The sequence below is a fragment of the Nipponia nippon genome, unplaced genomic scaffold, assembly GCF_047370975.1.
Source record: "Nipponia nippon isolate SJK-2023a ecotype South Korea unplaced genomic scaffold, ASM4737097v1 scaffold_38, whole genome shotgun sequence".
Lineage (NCBI taxonomy): Eukaryota > Metazoa > Chordata > Aves > Pelecaniformes > Threskiornithidae > Nipponia > Nipponia nippon.
In genome coordinates, this window is record NW_028262356.1 from 515,127 (window position 1) to 543,087 (window position 27,961).

General features: G+C 57.8%; 1 protein-coding gene across 3 annotated transcripts; it reads right to left on the reverse strand.

Moving 5' to 3' along the window:
• Window positions 1-577: 577 nt before the first annotated feature.
• AHNAK (AHNAK nucleoprotein) lies at window positions 578-27,920 on the reverse strand. Of its 3 annotated transcripts, XM_087772972.1 has the most exons (7): window positions 27,832-27,920; window positions 26,215-26,351; window positions 21,305-21,398; window positions 21,038-21,191; window positions 20,591-20,778; window positions 10,229-20,510; window positions 578-10,117 (listed from the first exon to the last, which is right to left on the reverse strand). In XM_087772972.1, exons 4-7 carry the CDS (start codon window positions 21,189-21,191, stop codon window positions 1,563-1,565), a joined length of 19,179 nt encoding a protein of 6,392 aa, XP_087629098.1. In that variant the 5' UTR covers window positions 21,305-21,398; window positions 26,215-26,351; window positions 27,832-27,920; the 3' UTR covers window positions 578-1,562. The 3 variants fall into 3 exon arrangements, with proteins under 3 accessions (XP_087629098.1, XP_087629096.1, XP_087629097.1); XM_087772970.1 differs by having other exon boundaries at window positions 578-20,510; XM_087772971.1 differs by lacking the exon at window positions 27,832-27,920 and adding an exon at window positions 27,663-27,736 and having other exon boundaries at window positions 578-20,510.
• Window positions 27,921-27,961: the final 41 nt, after the last annotated feature.

Consider the following 27,961-nt stretch of genomic DNA (forward strand, 5'->3'; position numbering starts at 1 on the left):
GGAAACAGCGCCCCCTGGCGCTCGGAGGTGGCGCTGCGCCGCCCCATTCGCGCATGCGCACTGAGCCCCCCCGACTCAGTGGTGCGGAGGGGGGCAAGAAGGGCCTCAGTGGTGGCGGGGGGGTGACAGCGCCCCCTTGAGGGCTGGAGGGCGCAGACCCAGGGGCCTTAGCGCGGGGGGGGGTGGGGGTGGGTGTATTTTTTAATATTCTTCCCCATTAACCCCTTTATTCCCCATTTAACCCCCGATTTGTGCCGCCCGCAGCCGTTTCGATGATTTGGGGGGGGGGGGGGGGGCTCTTTTCGCTCCCCCGCCGCCCTTGGTGCGGCCTTACCCCGACGGCGGCCCCCCGCCAGCGGCCCCGCGCCCCACCCCGCGTTGGATGGCTGCAAAACCGCTTAAATATCATTTTGGGGGGGTAAAAATAGCCCCATTGTGGTAGAGGCGGAGGCTCTCAAGCCTCTCGGGGCCATCCCAAGCCGCGTCAAGGGTAAATAACCTCAAATTTGGGGTTAAATAACCCTTAAACCCCTAAAACTGTGACGCTGAATAACACACCGGCAGCGCTTAGGCTCAGTCACGGTTAATAAACTTTTTATTTGTATTTTACAAGGTCATTCTTCTTACATTCTCAATTAATTTGCCATTAAAGTGCTGAAAGGGGGTTTTGCTTTTTTTTTTTTTGGGGTTTGTTGGGTTCGTTTTTTTTTTATTTTTAAACTCAAGATACAATCGTTAACAAATATTATACCAAACGCCAGAAAAAACGGCTACCGCAAAGTTCCAGGCCGCAACTGCGACAACTTTCTTCTTCCTCCCGCTACGAATAACGTCACAACGGCAACAAAGACCACGAGAAGAAAAATTCCCAATCCAATCCAGCTCGGTCGCTTCGCGGCACCGCGCACGAACCTTCGGAGACGGTTCCTGCTCCGCGCGCCGCCGGAGGTGATTTGATACCACGCCCTTACGCAACCAAACCACGGGAAACACTCGGATTATTATTATTTTATTTTTTTTTTTTTTTCCAGCCCCGTAGCAGGAGTTCAACGGCCGCGTCTCGGTTCCAGCTGCGTTTTACAGGGGGGGGGTTTTTTCTTGTTGTTGTTGTTGTTATTTTTTTTTGGTTTTTTTTTAATAGATGCATGCAGCTGACAGAAGTTTCAGCCCCGCAAATAAAAGCCAAAAAAGACTAAGATGGAGGGGGAAAAAAAAAAAAAACAAAAAACAACCAACCAAAAACCACCTCGTTTCCACGAACCAAACACTGAAAATATTCAGTAAAATGGGGAAAACAAAAAAAAACCAAAAAAAATTATCAAAAATAGCTTGCTAGTAAACTTAAGCTCTCAGCATTTCATGCACAAGCTGCCGTCTCGAGCGTGGAAAAGCCTCCACGGGGCCGGGCCACCCGGGGCCCCGCCGCAGCCCTCAGCGCCCGCCGCGACGCTTCCCCCCGGCCCCCGCTCGCTCGCTGAGCTTCAAAGTAGCCCAAGCTACAAAATGTATATACAAACCCAGGAAGGGCTACCTATATACACAGGCACCTATGTACAGCCGCGCTACTCTTTCTTCTTGGCCACTGTCAGCTCCACCCCGGGCACGCGGAAGCCGCTCTTTGTCCCGCTGTCGTTGCTGGAGGAGGAGGACAAGCGTGATTTTTTGGATGCTAACGAGACCCCGCTGCCCTGCGCCTTCCCCATCTCCTCATCGCTTCCCGTCACCTCGTAAGACCCTTTAGTTTTTGAGCCGATCCCCCCAAACGTCCCGAATTTCATTTTGCCCTGTTTGCCCTTGTCGGCGCCCGAGCCGATGTCCAGCTCCAGGGTTCCCGTCGGCGTCGAGTGGGCCGAGCGCTCGTCGCTGAAGGACGACGACCGGTGACGCGTCTTCTTGCTTTTAAAGAGGGAGAACTTCCCTTTCGCCGACGGACCTTCTCCCCCATCCAGCTCGCCTTCTGCGGACCCCAAGCTGACCTTGGAACTCTTCAGGTCGCCTTTCGAGCCCGAAACGGACCCAGAAACCTCCGGGGAGCCCAGGGCACCGCTGCTCTTCCCCTTCTGCTTGGAAAAATTGAACTTGGGCATTTTGATTTTGGATTTCTTTAGCCTGACATCCGCGTCCTCCGACTCGAGCTCTGCGGCGCCAGCCTGGAGGTTAGCATCCGCCCCGGGGAACTCGACATCAACCCCCATCTCTCTGCCCTTCACCTCGGGGTCTGAAAACACGAATTTAGGCATTCGCAGCTTGGGGAACGATACTTTTCCCAGGCTGCTTTCTGGGCTACCTTGCGGGACACTCGCGGTGATGCTGGGACCTCCGATTCCCCCCTTGGGGCCGGTAACGTGCAAAGCTCCCCCGCCGGCGCTCACAGCGGGCGCTGCCGCCTCTCCAGAGATGGTGGCACCACCTTTGATCTTCGGCCCTTTTACATTGACATTAAAACCTGACGCGGAAACTTTCAGTGCAGATGCGTCCAAGGCAGGAGCATCAAGGTGGACGCCTACTCCAGGCTCTTTAACGTCGACACGAGGTGCTTCCACGCTGACTTTTGGACCTTTGATTTCACCGGCAACATCTACATCACCCCGTAGGTTTGGTCCTTTCAGCTTCAGGTCGACGTCCGGCAAGGAAACACCAGGTGACTGCATTTGAAATTTAGGCCCTTTCAATTCCACGTCGGGTCCTTCCAACCCAACACCAGCCCCTGAGCCCTTCAGGCCTCCTTTCACTTGGGGACCTTCAAGACCGACGCCTACATCAGCTCCATCCACACCAGGACTGGAAATACCAAACTGGGGGAGCTTGAGGGACGGGAGCTTGATGGTGCCACCCAGAATTTCAAAGCCGACATCAGATGCGTCCGCTGATGCTTTGGGGGACTTAACGTCAGCAGAAAGGTCAAGCTCTCCTTTCAGCTTTGGTCCTTTCAGGTTTACATCCAAATCCGGGGCAGAAACGTCCACCGAGGGCCCTTTGATATCGATGCCTGGGATGCCGAGATTGAGATTTGCACCCGGGGCTTTCGCATCCATTTGTGGGACGGAGCAGTCGACGCCTCCTTTCACGCTCAGCTCAGGTCCCTCCATAGCGGGGGATTTAAACTTTGGCAGCTTCAGCTTCCCTCCCAAGCCTCCAATGTCAATGCCTGGTGCCTCCAGGCTGACATTTGGCCCTTCCACAGAACTCGAAACATCCAGATCTCCCTTTATTTTTGGTCCTTTCAGGCTTCCTTCAAAATCAGGTCCAGAGATTTGGGGCCCTTTGAGCTTTACATCAACACCTCGGAGGTTCACGTCAGCCGAAGGGAGGCTCACACCTCCTTCCACGGCCGGGAGCGAGATATCCAAGTTTGCATCCGGCATTTCCAGACCGAGACCCATTTTTCCCACCTTGGGCAATTTCAGCTTTCCTTCGGGACCTTCCAGTTCTGCTCCAGGAACGCTGACTTCACCTTTTACTTTTGGTCCTTTCACATTTAAGTCGACATCTGGCACCGGGATGGAGGGAACGGCAACGTCAATGGCGGGTCCTTTCAGGTCGCCCTCAATTTTCACGTCCCCTACGCCCACCTGCCCACTGGGAAGTTTGAACTTTGGTTTCTTCAGGCTCAGGTCAGAAGCTCCGACGTCCATGTTGAGACTCGGGCCTTTTACATCGCCTTTGACAGTTGGCACAGAGACTTCCAGATCAGGCGCTTTAAGTTCCCCCTCTATTTTTGGGGCTGCCACGGAAGCATCCCCTCTGAATCGATGCGATTTAAGATCAAATTCCACATCCGGGAAGGAGATTTTCCCAAACATGGGTTTCTTCCCTTTGGGGGACTTCACCGTAGCGTCACCTTTTATCGTCACGTCCGGACCAGCTACGTTCACATCCAGGTCGGGAGATTTCAAATTCGCATCGAGCTCTCCACCAGCCACATTCACATCGAACGCACCTTTCTTTGCTTTAACTTTAGGGCCACTCATATGAAGTTTCGGCATCTTGAACTTGCTCTTCTTACCCTTTGCGGCAATGTTGACATCGGGCGACTCCACGTTCAGCTCTGCCTCAGGTAAATCCACTTCGGCCCCCGGGACCTTGATTTCTGCCTTCGGGCTTTTCATCCCAAACCCAAACTTTGACTTCTTAAACTTGGGAAGTTTGACGTTTGCCTCCGGGCCTTCAATGTTCAGGTCAGGGCATTCGACGTCAACTTCAGGGCTTTTGACTCCAAATTCTGGGCCTTTGATATCAATTTCGGGACCTTTCAGGTTACCTTCTATCTTTGGGGTTGAAATGTCAACGCCTCCCTTCGTTTTGTGGCCTTTCAAACTCAAGTCTATCTCGGGCATCGAGATTTTAGGAACGTTCACGTGCATTTCTGGCATCTTCAGTTTAGGACCTTTCAGTTTGCCCTCTGGACCTTCGACACCCACACCCGGGAGAGCGATATCTACCTTGGGGCCTGAAAGATCAACCTCCGTCTTTGGCAGGTTCACGTCCACGTCAGGACCTTCTCCTTTAAAGCCAATCTTGGGCAGCTTCATTTTAGGCATCTTTATTTTTCCATCCAGACCATCAACATCAACCTCCGGGCCCTCGATATCTACTTTGGGGCCCTTAATATCAACTTCAGGACCCTTCAGACCTCCCTCGAGCTTCGGGCCCTGAAGGTCAGCATCGCCTTTCAGCCTCAGTCCCTTTAGGTTCAAGTCTATGTCCGGCATGGAGATCTGGGGGGTCTTGACGTGCATTTCCGGCATCTTGAGCCTGGGCCCTTTCAGTTTGCCATCCGGCCCTTCGATGTTCACATCAGGTGCCTGAATGTCCAGCTTGGGGCCTTTGATGTCAACGTCTGGACACTGCAAATCCCCTTCCAGCTTTGGTGCTGAGACATCCACCTCGCCCTTCAGCCTGGGGCCTTTCAGATTGAAGTCAACATCGGGCATAGAGAACTTGGGCGCCTTGATGTGCATTTCTGGCATCTTGAATTTTGGGCCTTTGAGTTTCCCTTCCGGCCCTTCGATGGTCACATCGGGAGCCTCAATGTCCATTTTGGGGGCTTTCACATCAATTTGGGGGGCTTTCAAATCACCTTCAAGCCTGGGTCCAGAAACATCTACATCTCCTTTCAGTTGAGGCCCCTTGATGTTGAAGTCCACATCAGGGATGGAGACCTTGGGAGCCTTGATGTGCATTTCAGGCATTGTAAATTTGGGACCTTTGACTTTGCCATCCAAATTCAGATCAGGAGCCTCTACATCTACGCTGGCGCCCGAAACGTCAACATCTCCCTTGGGGAGGTTCACATCCACATCCACTCCCTCCCCTTTAAAGCCAGGCATGGAAAACTTGGGCATTTTGAATTTAGGGAGCTTGAATTTACCCTCCGGGCCGTCAATATCAACATCAGGGGCACCTACGTCTAATTGTGGAGCACTGACATTGACCTCTGGACCTTTCACTTCACATTCCGCTCCTGACAGTGACATGTCTACATCGCCTTTTACTTTGGGACCTTTCAGGTTCAGATCAAAGTCTGGCGTGGAGATCTTGGGTGCCTTAACGTGCATCTCGGGCATCTTGAACTTGGGGCCTTTCAGCTTCCCCTCTGGGCCTTTGATGTCCACATCAGGGGCCTCAATCTCAACCTTAGGGCCTTCCAGATCAGGTGCAGAAAGCTCCACATCCCCCTTCACTTTGGGGCCCTTCAGATTGAAGTCAACGTCGGGCATGGAGATCTTGGGTGCCTTGATGTGCATCTCGGGCATCTTGAACTTGGGGCCCTTCAGCTTCCCCTCAGGGCCTTCCAGCTCAACGTCAGGAAGGTCGACATCGACTTTGGGTCCTTTTATATCCAGTTCAGGACCCTTCAGGTCACCTTCCAGCTTGGGAACAGACACGTCCACATCCCCCTTCACTTTGGGGCCTTTCAGGTTCAAGTCAATGTCAGGCATGGAGATCTTGGGTGCCTTGATGTGCATCTCAGGCATCTTGAACTTGGGGCCCTTCACCTTCCCCTCTGGACCTTCAACATTCAGCTCCGGACCCTCAATGTCCACCTTTGGACCAGAAACATCCAGGTCTCCTGTCGGCAGGTTCACATCCACCTCTGGGCCTTCTGCTTTCAGCCCCGGCATCCCGAACTTGGGCATTTTGAACTTGGGCATTTTGAATTTTCCCTCCGGGCCGTGAACGTCCACGTCTGGCACATCAATGTCGACCTTCGGGCCCTTGATGTCCACCTCGGGACCCTTCAGGTCACCCTCGAGCTTAGGGACAGACACGTCCACATCGCCCTTGAGCTTGGGGCCCTTCAGATTGAAGTCAACGTCGGGCATGGAGATCTTGGGTGCCTTGATGTGCATCTCGGGCATCTTGAACTTGGGGCCCTTCAGCTTCCCCTCAGGGCCTTCCAGCTCAACGTCAGGAAGGTCGACATCGACTTTGGGTCCTTTTATATCCAGTTCAGGACCCTTCAGGTCACCTTCCAGCTTGGGAACAGACACGTCCACATCCCCCTTCACTTTGGGGCCTTTCAGGTTCAAGTCAACATCAGGCATGGAGATCTTGGGTGTCTTGAAATGCATCTCAGGCATCTTGAACTTGGGGCCCTTCACCTTCCCCTCTGGACCTTCAATGTCCACCTCCGGACCTTCAATGTCCACCTTTGGACCAGAAACATCCAGGTCTCCTGTCGGCAGGTTCACGTCCACCTCTGGGCCTTCTGCTTTCAGCCCCGGCATCCCGAACTTGGGCATTTTGAACTTGGGCATTTTGAATTTTCCCTCTGGGCCGTGAAGGTCCACGTCTGGCACATCAATGTCGACCTTCGGGCCCTTGATGTCCACCTCAGGACCCTTCAGGTCACCCTCGAGCTTAGGAAGGGAAACATCCACATCGCCCTTGAGCTTGGGGCCCTTCAGATTGAAGTCAACGTCGGGCATGGAGATCTTGGGTGCCTTGATGTGCATCTCGGGCATCTTGAACTTGGGGCCCTTCAGCTTCCCTTCAGGGCCTTCCAGCTCAACGTCAGGAAGGTCGACATCGACTTTGGGTCCTTTTATATCCAGTTCAGGACCCTTCAGGTCACCTTCCAGCTTGGGAACAGACACGTCCACATCCCCCTTCACTTTGGGGCCTTTCAGGTTCAAGTCAATGTCAGGCATGGAGATCTTGGGTGCCTTGATGTGCATCTCAGGCATCTTGAACTTGGGACCTTTGAGTTTTCCTTCAGGACCTTCAACATTCAGCTCCGGACCCTCAATGTCCACCTTTGGACCAGAAACATCCAGGTCTCCTGTCGGCAGGTTCACGTCCACCTCTGGGCCTTCTGCTTTCAGCCCCGGCATCCCGAACTTGGGCATTTTGAACTTGGGCATTTTGAATTTTCCCTCCGGGCCGTGAACGTCCACGTCAGGTGCCTCAATGTCAACTTTAGGGCCCCTGATGTCCACCTCGGGACCCTTCAGGTCACCCTCGAGCTTAGGGACAGACACGTCCACATCGCCCTTCAGCTTGGGGCCCTTCAGATTGAAGTCAACGTCGGGCATGGAGATCTTGGGTGCCTTGATGTGCATCTCGGGCATCTTGAACTTGGGGCCCTTTATCTTCCCTTCAGGGCCTTCCAGCTCAACGTCAGGAAGGTCAACATCGACTTTGGGTCCTTTGATGTCAAATTCCGGGCCTTTCAACTCACCCTCCACCTTGGGAACAGACACTTCCACATCCCCCTTCACTTTGGGGCCTTTCAGGTTCAAGTCAATGTCAGGCATGGAGATCTTGGGTGCCTTGATGTGCATCTCGGGCATCTTGAACTTGGGGCCCTTCAACTTCCCTTCAGGACCTTGCAGGTCAACATCAGGAAGGTCAACATCCAGTTTCGGGCCTTTGATGTCAACGTCTGGGCCTTTCAAATCTCCCTCAAGTTTCGGAACAGAAACGTCCACATCCCCCTTCACTTTGGGGCCTTTCAGGTTCAGATCAAAGTCCGGCATGGAGATTTTGGGGGCTTTGAAATGCATCTCGGGCATCTTAAATTTGGGACCCTTTAACTTGCCTTCTGGGCCCTCAATTTGAACATCTGGGGCACTGACATCCAACTCGGGACCTTTAACATCAACTTTTGGCCCTTTCAGGTCACCTTCCACACACGGCACAGAAACGTCCACATCCCCCTTCACCTTCGGGCCTTTCAGGTTCAGATCAAAATCCGGCATAGAAATTTTAGGAGCCTTAAAATGCATCTCGGGCATCTTGAACTTGGGGCCCTTCAGCTTCCCCTCAGGGCCTTCCAGCTCAACGTCAGGAAGGTCGACATCGACTTTGGGTCCTTTTATATCCAGTTCAGGACCCTTCAGGTCACCTTCCAGCTTGGGAACAGACACGTCCACATCCCCCTTCACTTTGGGGCCTTTCAGGTTCAAGTCAATGTCAGGCATGGAGATCTTGGGTGCCTTGAAGTGCATCTCGGGCATCTTGAACTTGGGGCCCTTCACCTTCCCCTCTGGACCTTCAATGTCCACCTCCAGACCTTCAATGTCCACCTTTGGACCAGAAACATCCAGGTCTCCTGTCGGCAGGTTCACGTCCACCTCTGGGCCTTCTGCTTTCAGCCCCGGCATCCCGAACTTGGGCATTTTGAACTTGGGCATTTTGAATTTTCCCTCTGGGCCATGAACGTCCACGTCTGGCACATCAATGTCGACTTTGGGGCCTTCAATATTGATGTCGGGAGCCTTCAAATCCCCTTCTAGCTTTGGAGCAGAAACATCTATGTCCCCTTTCAGCTTGGGACCTTTGAGGTTTAAGCTGGCATCGGGCATGGAGATTTTGGGAGTCTTTATGTGCATCTCTGGCATTTTAAACCTGGGACCTTTCAGTTTTCCTTCTCGCCCTTCAACATCCAGCTCGGGAGCATCAATGTCAACCTTCGGTCCTTTGATGTTAACGTCCGGCACGCTCAAGTCCCCTTCCAGTTTTGGCACTGAAAGATCGACGTCCACACCTCCTTTTGACTTGGGACCTTTCAAATTCAAATCAAAGTCTGGCATGGAAATATTGGGAGCCTTGAGATTCATTTCAGGCATTTTAAATTTGGGGCCTTTCAATTTTCCTTTGGGACCTTCAATGTCAAGGTCAGGAACCTCCACATCCACTTTTGGGCCTTTCACATGCAAATCTGAGCCCTTCACATCCACCTGGGGAAGGGAGACGTCCACATCTGCCTTAGCTTTGGGGCCTTTCAGGTTCAGGTCGATGTCGGGCATAGAGATCTTGGGTGCTTTGATGTTCAGTTCTGGCATCTTAAATTGGGGACCCTTGAGCTTCCCCTCCGGCCCTTCAATTTCCAAACCAGCACCTTCGATATCCAGCTTGGGACCCGAAACATCCAGCTCTCCCTTCGGAATGCTAACGTCCACCTCTGGCCCCTCAGCCTTAAACCCAGAGACCCCAAATTTAGGCATTTTGAACTTTGGCATTTTGAGTTTACCCTCCGGCCCATGAACGTCCACGTCAGGCGCCTCAATGTTGACTTTGGGGCCTTTGATGTCCACCTCAGGACCCTTCAGTTCCCCTTCCAACTTTGGGCTGGAAACCTCTAACTCTCCTTTTAGTTTATGCCCTTTCAGATTTAGCTCCACATCTGGCATCGAAACTTTAGGTGATGAAATACTCAGGAAAGGCATTTTAAATTTTGACCCTTTCGCTTTTGCCTGTACGTCCACATCTGGAGGATGAACATCAACTTTCGGACCAGATATTTCAATGTCAGGTTTTTTCAGTTTCACATCCACATCAGGGCTTTGCACTTTAGGACCAGAAAAGCCAAATTTCGGAAGTTTAAACCTGGGTTTTTTAGACTTTCCTTCTAGCTCAAGCTTCGGTCCCTCAACCTCAAATTCTGGCCCTTTGATGTCCACCTTCGGACTTTTCAGCTCACCCTCTATTTTGGGAACGGAAGGATCAATGTCAGCTTTCAGTTTTGGGCCTTTCAAATTTAAGTCAATATCTGGCATGGAGATTTTAGGAACATTGAATTGCATGTCAGGCTTCTTAAACTTAGGACCCTTAAGTTTCCCTTCAGGTCCTTCAATGTCCAAGTCAGGAACAGAAACATCAACCTTTGGACCTGAAAGAGCAACATCAGCTTCAGGTAGATTCACATCAACATCTGGGCCCTCTCCTTTCAACCCAGACAACCCAAACTTGGGCATTTTGAACTTGGGCATTTTTATTTTACCTTCTGGACCATGAATGTCCACGTCGGGTGCCTCAATGTCAACTTTGGGGCCCTTAATGTCCACCTCGGGACCCTTCAGGTCACCTTCCAGCTTGGGAAGGGAAACATCCACATCGCCCTTGAGCTTGGGGCCCTTCAGATTGAAGTCAACGTCGGGCATGGAGATCTTGGGTGCTTTGATGTGCATCTCAGGCATCTTGAACTTGGGGCCCTTCACCTTCCCTTCTGGACCTTCAATGTCCACCTCTGGACCCTCAATGTCCACCTTTGGACCAGAAACATCCAGGTCTCCTGTCGGCAGGTTCACGTCCACCTCTGGGCCTTCTGCTTTCAGCCCCGGCATCCCGAACTTGGGCATTTTGAACTTGGGCATTTTGAATTTTCCCTCCGGGCCGTGAACGTCCACGTCAGGTGCCTCAATGTCAACTTTAGGGCCCCTGATGTCCACCTCAGGACCCTTCAGGTCACCCTCGAGCTTAGGGACAGACACGTCCACATCGCCCTTGAGCTTGGGGCCCTTCAGATTGAAGTCAACATCGGGCATGGAGATCTTGGGTGCCTTGATGTGCATCTCGGGCATCTTGAACTTGGGGCCCTTCAGCTTCCCTTCAGGGCCTTCCAGCTCAACGTCAGGAACATCTATGTCTACTTTGGGTCCTTTTATATCCAGTTCAGGACCCTTCAGGTCACCTTCCAGCTTGGGAACAGACACGTCCACATCCCCCTTCACTTTGGGGCCTTTCAGGTTCAAGTCAACATCAGGCATGGAGATCTTGGGTGTCTTGATGTGCATCTCAGGCATCTTGAACTTGGGGCCCTTCACCTTCCCCTCTGGACCTTCAACATTCAGCTCCGGACCCTCAATGTCCACCTTTGGACCAGAAACATCCAGGTCTCCTGTCGGCAGGTTCACGTCCACCTCTGGGCCTTCTGCTTTCAGCCCCGGCATCCCGAACTTGGGCATTTTGAACTTGGGCATTTTGAATTTTCCCTCTGGGCCATGAAGGTCCACGTCTGGCACATCAATGTCGACCTTCGGGCCCTTGATGTCCACCTCGGGACCCTTCAGGTCACCTTCCAGCTTGGGAAGGGAAACATCCACATCGCCCTTGAGCTTGGGGCCCTTCAGATTGAAGTCAACGTCGGGCATGGAGATCTTGGGTGCCTTGATGTGCATCTCGGGCATCTTGAACTTGGGGCCTTTCAGCTTCCCTTCAGGGCCTTCCAGCTCAATGTCAGGAAGGTCAACATCGACTTTGGGTCCTTTGATGTCAATTTTGGGGCCCTTCAGGTCACCTTCCAGCTTGGGAACAGACACATCCACATCCCCCTTCACTTTGGGGCCTTTCAGGTTCAAGTCAATGTCAGGCATGGAGATCTTGGGTGTCTTGAAATGCATCTCAGGCATCTTGAACTTGGGGCCCTTCACCTTCCCTTCTGGACCTTCAATGTCCACCTCCGGACCCTCAATGTCCACCTTTGGACCAGAAACATCCAGGTCTCCTGTCGGCAGGTTCACGTCCACCTCTGGGCCTTCTGCTTTCAGCCCCGGCATCCCGAACTTGGGCATTTTGAACTTGGGCATTTTGAATTTTCCCTCCGGGCCGTGAACGTCCACGTCTGGCACATCAATGTCGACCTTCGGGCCCTTGATGTCCACCTCGGGACCCTTCAGGTCACCCTCGAGCTTAGCGACAGACACGTCCACATCGCCCTTGAGCTTGGGGCCCTTCAGATTGAAGTCAACATCAGGCATGGAGATCTTGGGTGCCTTGATGTGCATCTCGGGCATCTTGAACTTGGGACCCTTTATCTTCCCTTCAGGGCCTTCCAGCTCAACGTCAGGAAGGTCAACATCGACTTTGGGTCCTTTGATGTCAAATTCGGGGCCCTTCAGGTCACCTTCCAGCTTGGGAACAGACACTTCCACATCCCCCTTCACTTTGGGGCCTTTCAGGTTCAAGTCAATGTCAGGCATGGAGATCTTGGGTGTCTTGAAATGCATCTCAGGCATCTTGAACTTGGGGCCCTTCACCTTCCCTTCTGGACCTTCAATGTCCACCTCTGGACCCTCAATGTCCACCTTTGGACCAGAAACATCCAGGTCTCCTGTCGGCAGGTTCACGTCCACCTCTGGGCCTTCTGCTTTCAGCCCCGGCATCCCGAACTTGGGCATTTTGAACTTGGGCATTTTGAATTTTCCCTCCGGGCCGTGAACGTCCACGTCTGGCACATCAATGTCGACCTTCGGGCCCTTGATGTCCACCTCGGGACCCTTCAGGTCACCCTCGAGCTTAGGGACAGACACGTCCACATCGCCCTTGAGCTTGGGGCCCTTCAGATTGAAGTCAACGTCGGGCATGGAGATCTTGGGTGCCTTGATGTGCATCTCGGGCATCTTGAACTTGGGGCCCTTCAGCTTCCCTTCAGGGCCTTCCAGCTCAATGTCAGGAAGGTCAACATCGACTTTGGGTCCTTTGATGTCAAATTCCGGGCCTTTCAACTCACCCTCCACCTTGGGAACAGACACTTCCACATCCCCCTTCACTTTGGGGCCTTTCAGGTTCAAGTCAATGTCAGGCATGGAGATCTTGGGTGTCTTGAAATGCATCTCAGGCATCTTGAACTTGGGGCCTTTCAGCTTCCCCTCTGGGCCTTCCAGCTCAACGTCAGGAAGGTCGACATCGACTTTGGGTCCTTTTATATCCAGTTCAGGACCCTTCAGGTCACCTTCCAGCTTGGGAACAGACACGTCCACATCCCCCTTCACTTTGGGGCCTTTCAGATTCAGATCAAAGTCTGGCATGGAGATTTTGGGGGCCTTGAAATGCATCTCGGGCATCTTGAACTTGGGGCCCTTCAACTTGCCTTCTGGGCATTCTAGCTCAACATCTGGAGCCTCTATGTCCACTTTCGGCCCTTTTCCTGTAAACTCAGGCCCTTTCAGGTCTCCTTCCAGCTTGGGAACAGACACGTCCACATCCCCCTTCACTTTGGGGCCTTTCAAGTTCAGATCGAAGTCCGGCATGGAGATCTTGGGAGCCTTAAAATGCATCTCAGGCATCTTAAATTTGGGGCCTCTCAGCTTCCCCTCTGGGACCTCAATATCCACATCAGGAGCTTCTATATCCAGTTTAGGACCTTTGATATCCATCTCGGGGCCTTTCAAGTCACCCTCTAGTTTGGGGGCAGAAACATCCACGTCTCCCTTCAGCTTAGGGCCTTTCAGGTTCAAATCGATATCGGGCATGGAGATTTTTGGTGTCTTGAAGTGCATTTCAGGCATCTTGAACTTGGGGCCTTTAACTTTTGCTTCTGGACACTCTAGGTCAATGTCGTGAACATTAACATCCAGTTTCGGGCCTTTGATGTCAACGTCTGGGCCTTTCAAATCTCCCTCAAGTTTCGGAACAGAAACGTCCACATCCCCCTTCACTTTGGGGCCTTTCAGGTTCAGATCAAAGTCCGGCATGGAGATTTTGGGGGCTTTGAAATGCATCTCGGGCATCTTAAATTTGGGACCCTTCAGCTTGCCTTCTGGGCCCTCAATGTCTACGTCAGGAGCTTCTAGGTCCACTTTGGGCCCTTTGAGTTCCAGATCCGGCCCTTTCACATCACCCTCTACTTTCGGTAGAGAAACATCCAAGTCTCCCTTAATTTTGGGACCTTTCAGGTTGAGATCTACATCAGGCATAGAAAATTTAGGTGCCTTAATATGCATATCTGGCATTTTTATCTTGGGTCCTTTCCATTTTCCTTCAGGACCTTCAACATCAAGATCCGGAACATCAACATCCAACTTCGGACCTTTAATATTCACATCGGGTCCCTTCAAGTCACCCTCTAATTTTGGAACAGACACGTCCACATCCCCCTTCACTTTGGGGCCTTTCAGGTTCAAGTCGATGTCAGGCATGGAGATCTTGGGTGCCTTGATGTGCATCTCGGGCATTTTAAATTTGGGACCTTTGAGTTTTCCTTCAGGACCCTCAATGTCCACACTGGGCACCTCAATATCTACCTTTGGGACGGAAACATCAATATCACCTTTTGGGAGGTTCACGTCCACCTCTGGGCCTTCTGCTTTCAGCCCCGGCATCCCGAACTTGGGCATTTTGAACTTGGGCATTTTGAATTTTCCCTCCGGGCCGTGAACGTCCACGTCTGGCACATCAATGTCGACCTTCGGGCCCTTGATGTCCACCTCGGGACCCTTCAGGTCACCCTCGAGCTTAGGGACAGACACGTCCACATCGCCCTTGAGCTTGGGGCCCTTCAGATTGAAGTCAACGTCGGGCATGGAGATCTTGGGTGCCTTGATGTGCATCTCGGGCATCTTGAACTTGGGGCCTTTCAGCTTCCCCTCTGGGCCTTCCAGCTCAACGTCAGGAAGGTCGACATCGACTTTGGGTCCTTTTATATCCAGTTCAGGACCCTTCAGGTCACCTTCCAGCTTGGGAACAGACACGTCCACATCCCCCTTCACTTTGGGGCCTTTCAGGTTCAAGTCAATGTCAGGCATGGAGATCTTGGGTGTCTTGAAGTGCATCTCAGGCATCTTGAACTTGGGGCCCTTCACCTTCCCCTCTGGACCTTCAACATTCAGCTCCGGACCCTCAATGTCCACCTTTGGACCAGAAACATCCAGGTCTCCTGTCGGCAGGTTCACGTCCACCTCTGGGCCTTCTGCTTTCAGCCCCGGCATCCCGAACTTGGGCATTTTGAACTTGGGCATTTTGAATTTTCCCTCTGGGCCGTGAAGGTCCACGTCTGGCACATCAATGTCGACTTTGGGGCCCTTGATGTCCACCTCGGGACCCTTCAGGTCACCCTCGAGCTTAGGGACAGACATGTCCACATCGCCCTTGAGCTTGGGGCCCTTCAGATTGAAGTCAACGTCGGGCATGGAGATCTTGGGTGCCTTGATGTGCATCTCGGGCATCTTGAACTTGGGGCCTTTCAGCTTCCCCTCTGGGCCTTCCAGCTCAACGTCAGGAAGGTCGACATCGACTTTGGGTCCTTTTATATCCAGTTCAGGACCCTTCAGGTCACCTTCCAGCTTGGGAACAGACACGTCCACATCCCCCTTCACTTTGGGGCCTTTCAGGTTCAAGTCAATGTCAGGCATGGAGATCTTGGGTGCCTTGATGTGCATCTCGGGCATCTTGAACTTGGGACCTTTGAGTTTTCCTTCAGGACCTTCAACATTCAGCTCCGGACCCTCAATGTCCACCTTTGGACCAGAAACATCCAGGTCTCCTGTCGGCAGGTTCACGTCCACCTCTGGGCCTTCTGCTTTCAGCCCCGGCATCCCGAACTTGGGCATTTTGAACTTGGGCATTTTGAGTTTACCCTCTGGGCCGTGAAGATCCACGTCAGGTGCCTCAACGTCGACTTTGGGGCCCCTGATGTCCACCTCGGGACCCTTCAGGTCACCCTCGAGCTTAGGAAGGGAAACATCCACACCGCCCTTCAGCTTGGGGCCCTTCAGATTCAAGTCAACATCGGGCATGGAGATCTTGTGTGTCTTGATGTGCATCTCGGGCATCTTGAACTTGGGGCCCTTCACCTTCCCCTCTGGACCTTCAACATTCAGCTCCGGACCCTCAATGTCCACCTTTGGACCAGAAACATCCAGGTCTCCTGTCGGCAGGTTCACGTCCACCTCCGGGCCTTCTGCTTTCAGCCCCGGCATCCCGAACTTGGGCATTTTGAACTTGGGCATTTTGAATTTTCCCTCTGGGCCGTGAACGTCCACGTCTGGCACATCAATGTCGACCTTCGGGCCCTTGATGTCCACCTCGGGACCTTTTACACCACCCTCGAGCTTGGGAGCTGAGACTTCAATATCCCCTTTCATGCTGGGCCCTTTCAGATTAATGTCCACGTCGGGCATGGAGATCTTGGGCGCCTTGATGTGCATCTCGGGCATCTTGAACTTGGGGCCCTTCAGTTTTCCTTCAGGGCACTCCAAATCAATATCGGGTGCCTCAACATCGAGTTTTGGCCCCTTAATGTCTATTTCTGGCCCTTTCAAATCACCTTCTATCTTAGGAGCCATGATATCCATTTCTCCTTTCACCTTGGGTCCCTTTAGGTTCAAATCTACATCTGGCATGGATAGTTTAGGTGTTTTGATATTCAGCTTCGGCATCCTGAACTTGGGGCCTTTCCACTTTCCTTCTGGTCCTCCAACATCCAGCTCTGGCACTTCAATATCTGCCTCTGGCCCAGAAATATCTAGCTCTCCTTTTGGCAGGTTGACATCTATATCGGTTCCCTCAAACTTTGGGCCTGACACGTTGAAATGAGGCAATTTCACTTTTGGCGTTTTCAGTTTGGCTTCCGGACACTCCAGGTTGACATCTGGGACCTCAACATCTATTTTCGGTCCCTTGATATTAACACCAGAGTCTTTCAAGTCACCTTCTATCTTCGGAAGAGAAACATCCATCTCTCCTTTCGTTTTATGTCCCTTGAAGTTCAAATCTACGTCTGGCATGGATATTTTAGGTGTCTTGATGTTAAGCTTAGGCATCTTAAATTTGGGGCCTTTTATTTTCCCTTCTGGACATTCCAAGTCTACCTCAGGCATATCAACATCCACTTTGGGACCTTCCACATCTATTTTGGGGCCCTTCAGATCTCCAGAGACCTTCAGGCCAGAAACATCTGCATCTCCTTTCACCTTGGGGCCCTTCAAACTGAGATCTACATCTGGCATGGACAGTTTTGGCGTCTGAATGTTTAGTTCAGGCATTTTAAATTTGAGACCTTTTCCTTTTCCTTCTGGCCCTTCAATGTCCACACTTGGCGCATCGATATCTACGCCAGGACCAGAAATGGCCACCTCACCCTTTGGAAGAGTCACGTCAATGTCGGGGCCCTCTCCCTTCAGGCCGGGCACCCCAAACTTGGGCATTTTCAGCTTGGGCATCTTCAGTTTGCCTTCTGGACTGTGGATGTCCACGTCTGGCGCCTCAATGTCAACGTTGGGGCCTTTGATGTCAAGTCCGGGTGCTTTCAGCTCCCCTTCCAGTTTTGGGGCAGAAACATCCAGGTCTCCTTTGGCTTTGGGGCCTTTCAGATTCAGGTCGATGTCAGGCATGGATATTTTGGGGGTCTTGAAGCTCATCTCTGGCATCTTCACCTTGGGGCCTTGCAGTTTTCCTTCCGGCCCTTTGATGTCCACACTTGGCACATCGATATCTACGCCAGGACCAGAAATGGCCACCTCACCCTTTGGAAGAGTCACGTCAATGTCGGGGCCCTCTCCCTTCAGGCCGGGCACCCCAAACTTGGGCATTTTCAGCTTGGGCATCTTCAGTTTGCCTTCCGGACCGTGGATGTCCACGTCTGGCGCTTCAATGTCAATGTTGGGGCCTTTGAGCTCTAGTTCGGGACCCTTCAAATCAGCTCCGACGGTGGGAATGGAAATGTCCACGTCGCCCTTCACTTTGGGGCCTTTCAGGTTCAGATCAACATCTGGCACACAGACCTTGGGGCCCTTCAGTTTTCCTTCTGGCCCTTTGATGTCCACACTTGGCACATCGATATCTACCCTGGGTCCAGAAATGGCCACCTCACCCTTTGGAAGGGTCACGTCAATGTCGGGGCCCTCTCCCTTCAGGCCGGGCACCCCAAACTTGGGCATTTTCAGCTTGGGCATCTTCAGTTTGCCTTCTGGACCGTGGATGTCCACGTCTGGCGCCTCAATGTCAACGTTGGGGCCTTTGATGTCAAGTCCGGGTGCTTTCAGCTCCCCTTCCAGTTTTGGGGCAGAAACATCCAGGTCTCCTTTCGCTTTGGGGCCTTTCAGATTCAGGTCGATGTCAGGCATGGATATTTTGGGGGTCTTGAAGCTCATCTCTGGCATCTTCACCTTGGGGCCTTGCAGTTTTCCTTCCGGCCCTTTGATGTCCACACTTGGCACATCGATATCTACGCCAGGACCAGAAATGGCCACCTCACCCTTTGGAAGAGTCACGTCAATGTCGGGGCCCTCTCCCTTCAGGCCGGGCACCCCAAACTTGGGCATTTTCAGCTTGGGCATCTTCAGTTTGCCTTCCGGACCGTGGATGTCCACGTCTGGCGCTTCAATGTCAATGTTGGGGCCTTTGAGCTCTAGTTCGGGACCCTTCAAATCAGCTCCGACGGTGGGAATGGAAATGTCCACGTCGCCCTTCACTTTGGGGCCTTTCAGGTTCAGATCAACATCTGGCACACAGACCTTGGGGCCCTTCAGTTTTCCTTCTGGCCCTTTGATGTCCACACTTGGCACATCGATATCTACCCTGGGTCCAGAAATGGCCACCTCACCCTTTGGAAGGGTCACGTCAATGTCGGGGCCCTCTCCCTTCAGGCCGGGCACCCCAAACTTGGGCATTTTCAGCTTGGGCATCTTCAGTTTGCCTTCTGGACCGTGGATGTCCACGTCTGGCGCCTCAATGTCAACGTTGGGGCCTTTGATGTCAAGTCCGGGTGCTTTCAGCTCCCCTTCCAGTTTTGGGGCAGAAACATCCAGGTCTCCTTTCGCTTTGGGGCCTTTCAGATTCAGGTCGATGTCAGGCATGGATATTTTGGGGGTCTTGACGTGTGCCTCTGGCATCGTAACTTTGGGGCCTTTGACATCTACATCAGGCACTTCCATTCCCAGTTTGGGACCTTTAATGTCCAGCTGAGGTCCTTTCAAGTTGCCACCCATCTTTGGGACAGAAACATCCACTTCTCCCTTAAGCTTAGGTCCCTTCACCTTAATGTCCATATCTGGTGCAGGTAGACTGGGCCCTTTCAAATAACCCTCTGGACCTTCAAATTCAACACCAGGGGCCTTTACGTCCATCTTGAGGCCCTTAGAGCCAAGTCCTTTGGCATCCCCTTCCACTCTGGGGACCGTGACACCCGTATCGCCCTTCACCTGAGGGCCTTTCAGGTTCAAGTTTACATCTGACAGAGAGATTTGGGGTGTTTCAACCTTCTTGAACCTGGGGCCTTTCCATTCTCCTTTGATGGCCACATCGGGAATGCCAACATCTGCCGCGGCTGGTCCCACCTCACCCTTGGGGAGCACCATTTCCACAACGGGACCTTCCCCTTCCGAGTCCAAGGCAGTAAATTTCGGAAAGTTCATGTGTGGTGTTTTGAGTTTTCCCTTGCCACCGTGAACATCTGCATCAGAAGCTGGGAGCTCTACGCTGGGTCCTTTGACAGCCACGCCGGGGACCTCCAGTTCTGGGGAGGGGACCTTCACAGCACCCTTCAACCCCATGTCCACCTGTGGCTTTGGGACTTTCACCGAAGGAGCTGAAACTTCGGGTCCCGTGACCTGGACAGATGAGGAAGCAACGTCCACGCACGGAGCCTGCGGTTTTGGCATGGGAACGTCGGTGCCCACCTGCGGGGCTTGAGCTTCGATGCCAGATCCCGCGGTCGCGAACCCGAATTTGGGCATTTTCAAAACCGGAATCTTGATTTTTCCCACATCGACAGCTGGATTTTCCATCGCCGGTAAAGAAACGTCAACTCTGGGGGCTTTGATATCTCCCTGAAGACAAGGGGCAGAAGCATCAGCGTGTGACAGCGTCCCGCCCAGCTCCCCTTGGACACCCACGCCGGAAACGTGTCCTTTGCCGTCCAACCTGGGACCCTTGATGTGAAAACCTGCGTCCAGGTTCCCCATCTGTCCATTTGCTTCAATTCTGGGCAAGCCGCCCTGGGGGCCCAGGAACGCCGTGCCAGAAACGTCACACCCCGGCACCTCCACCGTAACAGATTTTCCAGTTTCCCCACCAGGAACTTGGCTCTCCGGCAGTTGAGGATCCATCCGAGTCCTCAGGTGAACGCCCATCGCTTGCGTTCCCGGCACGGTTATCGCCGGCTTTCCGAACTGAGCCTCGCCGAGGTGGACATCCAACTTCTGGGCAGAAGATTCAACCGTTGCTCCAGGAGGTGCCCCTCTGATGTCCACGCTCCAGCCTGCGGCTTGGGTGCCTCTCCCAGGCAGATCCCCCGCTGCCATTTTGATCGCAGTTTTCCCAGGTTCTGCTTCAACGTGGGCGATCTCCTGGGTCGGGATCCGGATTTTGAAGTCGGTGCCGACGACGTCGATGTCTTTTTCTCCGTCGTGCCTAGTGACATCGACTGTGTACGCCGTCACTTTTCTGGTGACCGTGATGGTCCTGCTCTGCGTTCCGCCGCACTCCGCTTCCACCGCCTCCTCCGACTTCAGCCGGGGTTTGATTTTCGTCGTGTAAATCCTCCTGTACTCCTCGTCGTCCCCACTCTGGAAACGAAGAGACCTTCGTTAGCGCCAGGATGCTTCCTCCCCCCCCCCCTCCTCATCCCTTCTTCCCCATCACTCACCAGAACGACTTCAGGGCTGCTGGCCGCAAACACGTCGTGTGACCATGACTGTCCCGGCAGCGGAGACTTGTCCCCTTTCCGTTGCAAGCGCAAGCCCACCGTGTGGTGGCCCATGCTGTTGAGCAGCTGCGCGACTTCCCCGGATTGCAGGTTGTCAAAATAGACCGTGGCGCTCACGATCTGATCCCCTGGGGGGCGGGGGGTGGGGGGGTGGGGGGCGAGCAGAGGGGCGAGAGTTGAGATATTTCGGAAGGGAGAGGCAGGGAGGAGACCCCCCCCATCCCCACCGCAAGCAAGACGGGGAGCAACGACGCCTGAGCCACGGGGTTATTGCCCAAGAAGGGGGAGGAAGCAACCGAGGCACTGCCAAGATGGAAAAGCCAGACACAAAGAACCTGTTTTTTCCCCCCAAAAGACCTTCCCCCCCCACCTCCGCCAAGGTCCCACCTTCCTTCACGACGCCCATCTTGGCGGCCGGGGAGTTTTGCTGTACTTGCTTGACGAAGACGCCATCGTCCGTCTGGTCGATGGTGATGCCGTGGGAGCCGCTGCCTTGCCAGTTGGGGAGCAGGATCTCCCGGGTCTCCTCCTCCTTCTCCATCTGGGGAAGGAAAGAGGCAGAGGGTGAGAAGGGAAGCGCGACGGGGGGGAGACGGACGTGGGTTTTGAGCATGGGACGCTGAGGAAGAGCGAAACCAGCTCCATCCCGCTGACCTTGCTGGGACGCTGGTCCTGGCTGGAGCCGCCCCAGGAATCCTTCTGCCTTCGCTCGCGGACCTTGCGGCAGCTTTCGTTTCACCTTCCCAGCCTGGCGGAGACATCAGAAAGGTCCGCGTGAAACTCCGGCTTGCCTCCCGCTCCCTCTTCCTTTCTTCCACAGCCAGAGGGGACGGGTGCCGCCCGTGGCGCGACTCTGCCCGAGGCTGTATGGCGAGCCGGGTGTTTCACCCGCGTCTCCTTCTGCCCTGCACCGCCACCCCAAAGTCAACTTTTTTGCTGCCTAAAAACGAGTTGAGGGGGGTTTCTCCGTTTCTAGCGAGCTTCAGGCACGCACGAGCTGCAGCAAAGAAAGAAACCGAAGAGCAATCCTCCTCCCGACACAGCCGCAAAGGTCACGAAGGGCAAAGACGGGACAAGCCAGGTCCTTGCAGAGGCCCAACGCCGCAGCCGGCGCTCTGTCCGGGAGCACGGGGCAGGAGGACACCAGGACTCCCCACAGCAAAGCCTCTACCCAAGCGGCTCACGAGCGTAAACCACATCATTAAGGTCTCACTTCCTTAACGAACCCGAACTTAGAGAGAAGCTCGGTATTTCCAGCTGGTCTGACGCGAAACGCCCGCCCGGGGCTCGCCTGGGTTGGCAACGGGAAGGGTTCTCCAAAATAACGGCCTCCCATCACCGCTCCTTCCCCCGCCTCCGCCGCCCCTTGCGGCTCGCCCAAGCACCGCCGGTAAAAGGGGAGACAGGGACACGGAAGGGGGGGTGCCTGGAGGGGATCTGAGGGTTTTGTCCTTTTCTCCAGGTACCAGCCAAGGCTCTAAACCTCAGAGCAGCTCCTTCAGCAGCAAGACATCGGTCAAGCGCAGAAGCGGCGCAACTTTACGGAGCCCGTCCAGACGTGAACCTTCCTGAGAAGGTTCAGCGGGACCAAAATCCGGCGAGGACGCCAGCCCCCTCGGCCCGGAAAGGTCAACAGAGGCGCCGGCCCTTCGCGGGGTTGCGCAGACGTTCAACCGTCCCCCGCGGCACACGACGTCGTCTCGCAAAGCCCCAGAGAAACCTCGAAAGCGCCTAGGCGAGCGTTTCACGGGGCCACGGACTGGTTGAGGTGGGACAGGACCTCTGGAGGTCGCCTGGTCCAGCCCTCAAGCAGGCGTCGTCCACGGAGGACCACGTCCCCAAGGGATGGGGACGCCACCGCCTCTCTGGGCACCCTGAGGACGTTCGCAAGACCGGGGTTTTTCGCTCTCCAGCTGCGCCGTCCTCGGCTTTTACGATTTGGATGACGGGCAGATCATTGCCCTCGGCAAGTTGGCAGATGACACCGAACCGGGAGGAGCCGCTCGTATGGCAGGGGGTGGTGCCGCCATCCAGAGGGACCTGGCCAGGCCGAAGGACGGGGCCGAGAGGAACCTGCCGGCGTGCGGCAAGGGGAAGCGGTCCCCTGGGGAGGCACCGGTACGTGCTGGGGGCCAGGCGGCCGGAGAGCGGCTTGGGACAAAGGCCCTGGGGGTCCCGGTGGGCACCAAGTTGGCCGCGAGCCACCAACGCGCCCTTGCCGCAGAGGCCAACGATGCCCTGGGCTGCGTTTGTTCAACGAGGGGGTGGGCCACGTCCTGCCCCTGGGGAGGAACAGCCCCAGGCCGGTGGACCAGTGGCCACGGGCACAAACTGGAGGACGGGAGGGTCCCTCGGACCCCCAGGAGCCGCCCTTTCCCCCCCGTGGGGGTCCCCAGGCACCGGCACGGGTTGCCCGGGGCGGGGGTGGTGGCATCTCCATCCTTGGGGACCTTCAAGAGCCGCCGGGACGTGGTCCCACGGGGCTCCAGGTGGCCCGGCTGGAGGTGGGGGAGGGGTCGGACGAGGTGACCTTGGAGGTCCCACCCCACCTCGCCCAGCCTGTGGGTCTGCAAGGGGTGTCGCCAGCCGATCCGCTCGGCCACGGAACCATCTGGAAAGCTCGACGCCGGCGGAGGACAAACAGGTTTGTGAGTCAGGGAGCAGGGGAGAGGTCCCGCGGGCTGGGTGGGGAGGTGACTCAGAGCTCGCCCGGCCGCTTCGGAGCGGAGGGAGAGGGAGAGGCTCCGGGCGGCCGAGCTCGACCCAAACCCTGCGCCGCTCCTTCCCCCGCCTCGGAGAAACTGGGGGGGGGAGCGGGATTTTCCCACCCCCGCCTGGTCGGGGACGGCCTGGGTGACCATGGCGGCTGGAGAAGCCCTTCCCGTCCCCTCCTCCGGGAGAAGGGGACACCTTCGCCGGCGCCCTCCGCGGCAATGCCAGTCCCGCGGCCGCCCGCTGCTATTTTTGGGGCGAGCCACGTGCTGCCCCTTCCCTATATTTTTAGTCGCTGCCTCCCCCACCCCCCCCATGCCACGGCCGAGATGAGATGTCACCCGGCGGCAGACGAAGACGTCACCGGCAGCCGTGCCCCGCACCACGTGGGGACGGCACCCGCCGACGGCCCCGAGGACCCCCGCGCCCCACCAGCCGCTCACGCCCTACCAGCGCCCCCCCCAAAAAAGCCAAAGCGCCCTGGGACGCCCGTTCCCGGGTGCCGTTTCGGCACGGCACCGGGGACGCCACCGGCCGCGCCGGGGGATGAGGACGGCGGCGGAGCCCCCGGGGACCCCCCCCTCCCCCCCCCCAGGCAGAAATGCCTTCGGCCCGGCCGGGCACGGCGGGTTGTTTGTGCAGGCGCGCCGTGATCCCCGCGCCGGGGGCACAAAAGGGACGACGTGCTGAGGCCACAGCTCTCCCGTCGCCCAAACCGGCATCGCGCCGCCGGCTCGCGGGGCGGCCGAAAAACTCCTGCGACCCCCAGCCCCCCCCCTCCTCCTCCTCCTCCTCCTCCTCCTCTCAAGTCACCAAGGAACCGCACGGCGTCACCCCCGCGGCGTCACCCCCACGGCGTCACCCCCACGGCGTCACCCTGGGGGGCTCCAGGGCTCCGGGTCCGGCACTGGGAAGCGCCACCATCCCCCCCCCGGGGGGGGGAGGGGCTGGACCCCCCCCAAACCAAGCGGGGGGGGGGGGGTCCCCAAAATCCTTCACCCACCCCACGGCGAAGAGCAAGCCCCACGCTGCCACGCAGCCCCGAATTGGGGGGGGGTCCTGCCCCTTCCCAGCACCCCAAATCTCCCCTGGGGCCCTGCTTTGGGGGCGGGGCGGGGGGGGGGCACCCTGGCTGCTGCTGCCTGCACCCCTGCCTGCGCGCCCGCGGGTACGGGCAGGGCAGCGGCGTGGGGCAGAACGCGCTCGTCCCCCAAGGAGGAACGAGCCAGGGCCGGCGGCCAGGCTGGGAGGGACGGTGACGCACGGGCCAGGGATCCTCCCAGGAAAACCCTCGGTGCCGAGCTCCGGCGCGGCCAAAACCCACGGAATTAAAAAAAAAAAAATAAATAAACAATAAAAAAAAGGGGAAGAAATCGGGGGGGGGGGGGGGGAATGGGATACGGGGAGAGGAGCAGCCTCGACGGCGGCTTCGGCCCCCACGGCCTGTACCGGTTCAACCGGCTCGCCAGCGAGAGTCCCGCGGGCGTCGCGAGAAACTCTCCCGCCGCCGCCACCGCGGCAGCTCCCCGACCGGTTTCACCGGCTGCCGGGTCTTGCCGGGGACGCTGCCCGCAGCCAGAGCGCGGTGGCGTTGGGGCGTGGGGTGCCGTTCCCCCCCCCCCCCCCAACTTCGTTACGGCGGCAGGAATGAAGGGACCGCCGCGGCTCGTCCCCAAATCCGCCGCACGCAGCCCCGCACCCCAAAAAGCTTTGGGGTGGGGGTGGGGGTGGGAGCCATTGCCCCCCCCGGCCAGGTAGGCGCCGATTTGGGGGCTGGCGGGGCTGCAGTCCCTTTCGGGGTGCACCCGCTCTGCTGGGTCCTTCCCCAGCACCCAATGGCCGCTCCAAAATGGGGGGGATCCCCCATGGGGGGGGGGGGGGGGAGGGGTGCGAGACGGCGCATGGGTGCCGGCCGCACCCCAAACCACAGCGGGTGCTGGGGGGGGGGCACCTCCGCCCCCCCCCCCAATCCCCCCTTCGCCATCGACCGACCCCCACCAGCCCATGGTGGCGGGGGTCAAGCGGCCCCCCAAAATCGACCCCCCCCCCCGCGGCACCGGTACCGGGGGCCTCCCCCACCCCCGCGCTGAAACCGGCCCTGATGAACGTTAATTAAACGCCCACGCCCGGCTGCCGCGGAGCCGCGCCCTGGCCGGGATCCCGGGGGATCCCGGGGGATCCCCCCCCCCCCCGACCCCCCCCGCGGTACCGGGACACCCCCGGGGGGTCCCCCCCTGCCCGGGCGGGGCGGGAAGGCGGCGGGGGGGGGAGGGGGGGATCTCCGCTGCCCCGCCCCCCGTGGGGACTCCCCGGGCCTGGGCAGGGCGCGGCGGAGCGGGGGGGGGGCGGGGGGGGCCACGCCCTGAGCGAGCCCGGCAGCGGGGCCTCGGGGCGCGCCCGGACCCCCGGGCCCCCCCCCCCCCGCCCCACGGGGACTCCCGAAGCCCCCGGGACCCCCTGCACCCCCGGGACAGTCCCGGGACTACCGGAGCCCCCGGGACACCCCCCCCCCCGCCACTCCGGGACCGTCCCGGGCCACTCCGCTTAACTCCCGGGACAGACCCGGGACCCCGGAGCCCCCCGGGACCCCCTGCACCCCCGGAGCCTCCCGGGACAGACCCGGGACCCCCCCAGCACCCCCGGGACAGACCCGGGACAACCCCCTGCACCCCCGGGACCCCCCCGCACTCCGGGACACTCCCGGGACAGAGCCGGGACCCCCTCCCCTGCACCCCCGGAGCCCCCCCGGGCAGACCCGGGGCAGACCCCCCCCCCCCGCCCGCAGCCGCCGCCCGTCCCGGCAAAGCCCCGAGCCCCAACCGGTGCCAACGCGGGGGTCCCCGGGCCGGTACCTGCGGGCGGCGGGGCTCAGCTCCGCGGCGGGGCCATCGCCCGGTTACCGGGACCGGATTCCTGGAGGCGGCGGCGGCGGCGGCGGCTGCCGGTACCGGTACCGGTGGCGGCCGATCCGTGCGGGACGGCGGGAGCGCTGCGAGTGGCCGCGCCCCGAGCGGGGCCGGGCTCTTGTAACGCGGAGCGGCGGAGCCTCGCCCCTTCCCCGGCCGGGGTGGGACCAACGGCGGGCGGCCGCCGCCCCGACCCGGCCCCGGCCCCGGCCCCGGCCCCGGCCCCGGCCCGCGGGGTGACCGGAGCCCCGGCATCGGACACCGCCCCCCCCCCCCCCCCCCAAAAAAAGTTCGGCTCGGGACCCTCCCCCCCCCGCGCCGGTCCCGGACGCCCCCCCCCTCCCCCCCCCGGGACCTGGAGCATTTGGGGAGCCGCCCCCCCCCCCCCCCCCCCGAGGTGACCCCCCGAGGTGACTCCCCCCAGGTGACCCCCAACCCCCCCCCCCCCAGAGGTGACCCCCTCCCAACCCCCCTTCGAGGTGACCCCCCCCAGGTGACCCCCAACCCCCCCCCCGAGGTGACCCCTCCCCCAGGTGACCCCCAACCCCCCCCCCCGAGGTGACCCCTCCCCCAGGTGACCCCCTCCCAACCCCCTCCCACAGGTGACCCCCCGAGGTGACCCCTCCCCCAGGTGACCCCCTCCCAACCCCCTCCCACAGGTGACCCCCCCGAGGTGACCCCCCCCAGGTGACCCCCTCCCAACCCCCCCAGAGGTGACCCCCCCCAGGTGACCCCCAACCCCCCCCCCCCCGAGGTGACCCCCCCAGGTGACCCCCAACCCCCCCCCGAGGTGACCCCCTCCCAACCCCCCTTCGAGGTGACGCCCCCCCAGGCGACCCCCACCCCTCCCCCAGAGGTGACCCCCCCCCCCCCTTCGAGGTGACCCCCCAACCCCCCCCTTTGAGGTCACCCCCCCAGGTGACCCCCAACCCCCTCCCCGAGGTGACCCCCCCCGAGGTGACCCCCCAGCCCCCCCTTCGAGGTGACCCCCCCAGGTGACCCCCCCGAGGTGACCCACCAGCCCCCCTTCGAGGTGACCCCCCGAGGTGACCCCCCTCCACCGAACCCCTCCCCCCAAGGTAGCCCCCCCCCAAGGCCCCACCCCCCACCCCCCGCCCCCAAGGTAACCCCCCACCCCCCTCGAGGTACCCCCCCCCGCGCCCCCCCCCCCCCATACCCAACCCCCCCCAGACGACCACCACCCTCCAAGGTCACCCCCCACCCCCCAAGGTCACCCCCCCGGTGACCCCCCTCCGCCTGGGGACCCCACTTCCCAGTCGCTCCCAGTACAGACTGGTCCATGGGGTCATCCCTGCCCAGTCCCGGGCTCTCCCGGCCCTTGAACCCCCGAGATCCCTCCCGGATCCCTCCTCCACCTTCTTGAGGGTCCTCACCGGATCACGGTCACCTCGGTGCCCACCAGCACCTGCAGAGCTGCCTCCCAGTTTGGCCCAGTACAGACTGGTCCATGGGGTCATCCCTCCCCCAGTCCCGGGCTCTCCCGGCCCTTGAACCCCCGAGATCCCTCCCGGATCCCTCCTCCACCTTCTTGAGGGTCCTCACCGGATCACGGTCACCTCGGTGCCCACCAGCACCTGCAGAGCTGCCTCCCAGTCGCTCCCAGTACAGACTGGTCCGCGGGGCCGTCCCTCCCCAGTGCCCCTGCCCCCCCGAGACCCCCCCCCAGCCCATT